General features: G+C 46.2%; 1 protein-coding gene and 1 long non-coding RNA gene across 2 annotated transcripts in view; one reads left to right on the top strand and one right to left on the bottom strand.

The window, feature by feature from the left end:
• Positions 1–5,053: 5,053 nt before the first annotated feature.
• Positions 5,054–6,376, bottom strand: LOC106724181. Its single transcript, XR_001359928.1, has 2 exons — positions 6,209–6,376; positions 5,054–5,198 (listed from the first exon to the last, which is right to left on the bottom strand). It is a non-coding gene; the product is annotated as an uncharacterized LOC106724181 (long non-coding RNA).
• An 88-nt stretch (positions 6,377–6,464) lies between these two features.
• SENP2 (SUMO1/sentrin/SMT3 specific peptidase 2) overlaps positions 6,465–6,785 on the top strand; it is a 33,836-nt gene continuing 33,515 nt past the window's right edge. The window contains exon 1 of the mRNA XM_005858432.2: positions 6,465–6,761. Within this exon, the coding sequence (XP_005858494.1) occupies positions 6,661–6,761 (101 nt within the window). The 5' untranslated portion in view covers positions 6,465–6,660. The remainder of the gene's footprint in view (positions 6,762–6,785) is intronic.

The following is a 6,785-nucleotide window of genomic DNA, read 5'->3' as shown; positions in this document are numbered from 1 at the left end:
AGGAGGAAAAGTATTATTATTATTTTTTTAGTCTCTACAAGGAGTTCCTGCTGTCTAACTCAGCAGGGCCTTTCTCACCTGGTGGCATCCTCTTCTGGCTGCACCTCAGTTTCAGCTGCTCCCTGAGACCTTGTCTCTCTTTTGAAGTTCCCCCTAGAGCTGCCCAAAGGAAAATGTAGGGTTGCCATATTAAGTCAGACCACTGTTGCCAGGCCTCCAATATTTTTCCTTGAGGCCACCTGCATGCATGCACTGGCTCAAAGATATGCACGAGCAGGAGTTTGCAGTATAGAAAAAAAAATAGTTTAATATTGAATTGGCCAATATGGAGATGGGAGGCTAGTGCTCTAAAGACCTGACTCCCCAAAAGCGTGTGGGTTACAGATTATACCGGGCAAAATCGCAAAACACTGTGGGTTTGGGGGGGGCTTGAGGGAGTGCTGGGAGCTGAGTGGTTGGAGGTGAGGTAAGGGTAATAAATCATTTCTTCAGGTCTTGAAGAGGGCTCTGCGGTCTATTCAGGTATCCCTCTGTCTGGGCTCATGAGAAAGTAGCCAGGGGGAATTGAAACATAACGTAGGTTCAAATGTTGTGGTCTCTTTAGCTGGCCAGGTGCCCAGCCCTTGTAATCATTACTCAGGTCCTCGCTACTGTGTTCTGTTGCCTTGGGGGTTGCTGATTATCCAGGGAATGGCTAGGTCTTTGAGGGGCATGGAGAGAGACAGGGATATGAATTCTAGAGCTAAAATTAAAACTAAATTTAATCAAAGTCATAAGGACCCTCAGTTTCACCACTCCAAATAAACCTCCGGAATTTGGTGAAAATCAACCCAGCCAATTTTAGTGATTCAGTAATAACAGAAAACCAGAAATCTAATTTATAAATTTACTGTCCTTACTAAATAAGAACACCAACAACGTTAATTTATCTTCCTTAACAACAACTAAAGGCAACAAAACAACCACAAAAAAGACAAAGAGAGATCACCTTGAAAATAGCATAGAAGAGGGACAGGGTAGAAAAGGAGCTGGCTATTGAAGTTGATACGGGAATTTTGGCCTGAAACACGCGGTGTTCCCCTGGGCAGGCTGGTTCCCGAGCTCTTTGTCCATCAGAGTGGAAGAATGAGTCCACGAACGGAAGATGGTATAGCAAAGGTGGAAATTTATTGAAGAACAAGTACAGGCTCCCAGACGGGGAAGGGGAAAGAATCTCACAGCTCAGACTCCCACATGGGGAGGGGGAAAGAGTTCCTTTTTCCCCAGTTTATAAAGGCTACAGTTCTAGTGCCTCAATATCCCCTCTGATTGGCCACTATTCCCCCTTTGATTTGGTCACTATAGCAACACTTGAGCTCAAAGGTCAAACCTCAGGTGGGACTTGTGGGGCCCTCCTTCTTTATTTTGTAAATATGGACCTTTGGCTACTCCCAGTTCCCTTTCTTATGGAAGTATAATTTCTGCTGGTTCCCTGCTTCCTTGTCTTATGGAAATGTAACCTTTGTAGCTCTGTAGCCCTGTTTCTTCCATGGACCCCCCCTTAATTAAAAAAATTCCCTAAACCTGCCTTTTTCACCCCTTAAAATTCCTATTTCACAGTGGTGTGAGAAATGATCAGTTCCTGAATGACTGTAGCTCTTTGGGTTTGGAGAGGGGAAGGGGCAGGTCTGAGGAAAATGTAAGATGTTCAACTAGCAAGATAAATGATTTATTAGATATGAGAAGGGAGGAGAGGTAAGGAAACACATTTAACCAGCCCACAGATCTGAAAAGCAGGTTTGGTTAAGCTTAGGTAGGGCCTGCTGCTAGCTATTATTTCTCCACATGAGGCAGGCCTAGTCTTTAGTAGTCAATGTAAGCAAATGAAATCTAGGACAAGAAGGAACTGTATTTGCTTTTGGATAATAAGGCCAAGGGTATTATTAAAACAGATTAAGGTCAAAGACACATTATAAAAAAGTCACATTCTCAGAAGAAAATGAATCTTCAGGGTGGTGAATTATGTTAGATTTTAGGTACATTAGGATTAAACCAACATCTAAACTATGGCCTCCTTCCCCATTCTATCAAATGGCCCACAACTCCATTTGCACAAGGGTCAGCAAAAACCGAGTTGAAAGGAAATCTTTTAACAGTCTGGGAATGATGACAAAGGAAAAATTCGCAAGACTGGATTGGAGAGCTGGGCCTACATTGTTCTGTGGAGGGGAGGTAGGGTTTGAGGAAGATGGGGGCTGGGGCATGGAAAGGCTTGAAGGAGAGGATCTCAGTCAAAGGACGATGACCATCTTTTTGGAAAACTGTAGTAACTGTTTAGGATACCCAATGAAAACTTAAGCAATGAGGTTGTGTCCTTCTGGCAGTTTAAGAGTGAAAATTAGCCAAGCAAAAGGCAGAAATCTCATTGTCCTTGTTACTCCATATGGCTTTGGGATTCTTCTCTGCTCCCCCCTCCTCTTCCCCTCCCCTATTCCCCCCCCCAAGAGTTTCTGGGTTTGGGAATGGCTGTGGCAGTGGGGTTAGGGTTAAGAATAATCTCATTCCTTGACCAATGGATGCACAGCGGCTTGGTTGTGGCAGAATGCATGGGAGAACAATCAGCCAGCACTCTGAGGGAGGAAAGTTTAACCTTTATTTCTCAGATCTGCTAGCCCAGGGGAATTCCAGATCCAAAGTCTGAACTGAATTCATGGGGAGGCTCTGACCTATATATCTCCTCCTGTGGCAGGACCCTGAAGGTCCCCCCAGCTCCGCCCAAGTCAGCGGGGCCTTGGGGTCATGCTCCACAGCTCCGCAGCTCTGCCCTAGTCAGCTGTGGCAGGGCCCTGGGGTTAGGTTCTGCAGCTCCACCCAAGTCAGTCAGAGTGGGGCAGTAAGACTACAGTTTTAACCAGATACTGAACTAGGTTGCAAGCCCCCCCATTTTCCTTTTCAGCTTATGGCCCTACTATGGACAACAGGACATTGTGAAGGCATCAAATGGCAGACAATTCCCAGGTGGGAGCTATGGTAAGGCGGAGTCCCCTCCTTTTCTCTGTTTCTGAGATCAACTAGAGACATTAAGAGGACACAAAGGGGATGTACAGTTTCTGAGGTGGAAGGGGGTGAGGGCTGCCACACTCAGGAGTCATTGTTTGCTGATGAGTCTCAGAGATTCAGACTGAGGTTTCCACTTTTCATGGTGGGTAACTGTATATATTTCAACATTGGGTATGTGCAGGTGCTATTGATGAGGCAGAAAAAGAAAAAAATGTGTTGTGTTGTGCTAGAGTGCTCTGAGACTTGATACTCAGATTTCTTAAATTTTGGTGGCCAGAACCTGGGAGAAGCTGCTATTCTAAAGCAGGTTGTAGTTTTCTGATTTTTAAAAATCCTAACCTGAGGATATATTTTTTTTAAATTGATTTTTAGGGAGAGGAAGGAGGAGAAAGAAAAACATCGACTGAAGCTCAATCTGAGTATTCCCTGTAAGTAAAGTTCCAGCAAAATAGACCTGAAAGAGTCTATATAATCCATTACTATTCTTGTATTCATGCAAATAATCAAACCAAATTAAAACTAAACTTGATAAAATACTCTTTGATAAAAATGAGGGTAATTTTAGGAGGGAAAATGTTTCAATAGATTCTACATACATAGTTGTAAATGTTAGACTCTAGTTCAGTTCGTTATCTTCAAAGTTTTATTTTTCACCCATTAGCTAAACTAAACTAGATCCTGATTCTTAAATATTTTACTACAACCCTCTAAATTAATGTTTCATTTTTCTCTCATCCTTTGAGTTGAAATTATTTAACAACTGGAACTTTTCCTTTTATTGGACTATTTGTCATAATTCTTGTCATTCTAGCTTTTGCCCCAATAATATTAAAATTTATGAAACAGTTTGTATCCACCAGGTTACAAGGCCTACTTGTACTCAGGAAATACCACCCCTAGACACCATCACAACCTCCTTTAGTGCCCAGGCCTCATCATCCCTCTGACAGAGAGCAAGGATCTTTTGCTTTGAAGGAAAACGTCGCCCCCTTTCAGCAGGTAGCAGCTATAGAAGAGACCCTATGCCCCTTTTCTCTGAAAGAATTCAGTGCCAAGATTCTTGAGGGGGCATGTGGTAGGCAGACAGACATAAGCAGAGCAGAGACAATGGGTCATCCAGAGTTGTTAGACCCTCAGAGCAAGGACAATGGGCCAGGTACAGAAACCCACCATGGCAGAAAGCTCCAGATGCCTACCAAGGGGCAAAACTGGGAAAACAAGAACCTTGCCCCCAGGGCAACCTATCCTCCCCCTAGCATATCACTGGTCATACAGTTTGGACCTTGGATCTTTCATATCACTGGTCAGGCGGTTTAGACCCCTTAACCTTTTCCTCCCTAAAGATAACATTTAGGCCTCAGTTGCATTTCAGCACCAGAACCAGAAAAGCAGCAAAACCAGACAAGTGACACCATGGCTGCCTCAGGACCAGCTACATTGATTAATGACCCCTGCCCTGGTGCAGACCAATCAGCGGAGATCACGACCCTGAAAGAGCACACCTGGAAAGCTGATGACTTCTATTAAGATCCTCCCCTGAGAACTTCCCTAAGATTTCCACCTGCAAGAAAGAGATGAATGCACTCAGGACAAAGGATCCAGTGCATGCTCTCCCTCCTGTGCCATTCCCCCACCCCACCCCCCAGGAACATATCCCCTAACCTCTAAGCCAAGGGACCCCATGAGACTTGCAACCAGGGAAGCAATGGATAGTGGCTGCTCATCCTGGGCTAACCCCCTGCACCTGCTCCAAGGCCCCTTTTTCTCTGTGTAGCCCTTCCTGTTGGATATCCCCACCTTCCATCCCATTTTCCTTAAATAAATCCAGTTTTCTTTAATCACTGCCTGAGATGGCTATTTAGCCTGCCAGAGTACCACAATGTTAATCTTTCAGTTGCCTCCTGTACGCACCCAACCAGGGATCAAACCGGCAACCTAGTATGTGTCCTGACCAGGAATCAAACCCACAACCTTTTGGTGTACAGGCGACACGCCAACCAATTGAGCCGTCTGATCAGGGTTCTGATTTATTTTTTGAATGAAGACTGATCTTTTGTTTTGAGGAATCTCTTCTCATACGTGCATGGTGTTCTTAGTTTGGCAAAAGCAAAGACCAACTCTTAAAGTGGAATGGACAGCTGGGACACTGCTAAACTGCTCTGCAAAAAAAAAAAAAGCCAGCATTAGTCTTAAATTATGAAATGGGTTGGGTTGCAGGTGGGAGGGAAATTCTTCTCTGTTGGTGGCTTGTAAGAGATGTTGAGAAGAGTGGAGAGATGACCTTGGGGGAAGGAGAGTCCTTTGGGGAGGCAATGGGCTGTAGATGCTGTGCTTGCAATAGTCACTTCTAAATCTTCTAGGCCAGTGGTTCTCAACCTTTCTAGTGCCACGACCCTTTAATACAGTTCCTCATGTTGTGGCGACCCCCAACCATAAAATTATTTTCATTGCTACTTCATAACTGTAATTTTGCTACTGTTGTGAATCGTAATGTAAATATCTGATATGCAGGATGTATTTTCATTGTTACAAATTGAACATAATTAAAGCATAGTGCTTAATCACAAAAACAATATGTAATTATATATGTTTTCCGATAGTCTTTGGCGACCTCTGTGAAAGGGTCGTTAGACCCCCAAAGGGGTCGCGACCCACAGGTTGAGAACCGCTGTTCTAGGCGCTGTAATTCTGCTAATACTGTATTCTCAAACTTTCAGTGACAGCCTAGTGTTAGCTGTGTACAGGAACTGCCCCTGCCCCCAAGCCAGAGTGGCGGTAGCCAAAGGTGGGTAGCTAGTGGTTCTGAAGCTCTAGGGGAGTGGCTTGCGGCCGAATTTCAGAATATTATTTATTGAACAAATGATGAATAGAGCCAATTGTCTTGTAACTTGTAATCTCGTCTCTCCCAGAAGACTTCTAGGGTGGAGGATTGGTGCTGGTTCTCAGACCCGGGTTCAACTTCCAGCTCGCTTTATAACCTTAGGCACATTACTTAATCGCTCTGTGTCTCGATTTCCTTATTTATTAAAAAAAAAGGGGGGGGGCACAAGATTCTCCATTGCCTGTGGTTGCTGGGAGAAACGAAGGTGACAGTGCCTGTCAAGTACAAGGTAGAAGCAAAATGAAGGGCTCCTTCCACGGCAAACACTTGTTAATTCATCTGACCTACCTTTCTCTTGGGCACTCAAGCACGTACTGAGCGCCTCCTGTAGTTCAGGCCCTCGGAGCGCCCCCTCCCTGGTGTAGAAGCCTCACGTGCAGCCTGTGGGCCTTGTCCCGCGGGCCGCCTCAGGATTGGCTCCGCCGAAGGGAAGAGCCCCACCCACATCCCTTTCGCTCTCACCCCTGATTGGGCCGGGGCCAGCCCTTAGGGTGCGCGTGCGCAGATCGAGGGCGAAGATGCCTTCCGGTCGGGAGGGAGGAGGTGACGTTGAGCGCGGAGGCAGGCGGGGTCCTCCCGTAGCCCTGGGGACGTTGTATGTGTGGGCCTGCCGCTCGCGTCACCAGTCGGCGACTGAGCCTTGGCTGTGGTGGCTGAGGCGGCGAAGGCGGCAGCGGCGGCGACAGCTCTGGGGTTTGCGTCTCGGGGTGTGTCGGCCGCCGCTGCTGCTTCGGCTTGGTATGTACAAATGGCTGGTTAGGATTCTCGGCACCATTTTCCGCTTCTGCGACCGGTCGGTGCCCCCTGCCCGGGCCCTGCTGAAGCGACGGCGCTCGAACAGGTGAGTGTAGAGGGGAGTGGACAC

The sequence above is a fragment of the Myotis brandtii genome, unplaced genomic scaffold (genome assembly GCF_000412655.1).
Source record: "Myotis brandtii unplaced genomic scaffold, ASM41265v1 scaffold118, whole genome shotgun sequence".
NCBI classification, from domain to species: Eukaryota; Metazoa; Chordata; class Mammalia; order Chiroptera; family Vespertilionidae; genus Myotis; species Myotis brandtii.
Note: the sequence above shows the minus strand (reverse complement) of the source record. Positions and strands in the feature narration are given on the sequence as shown.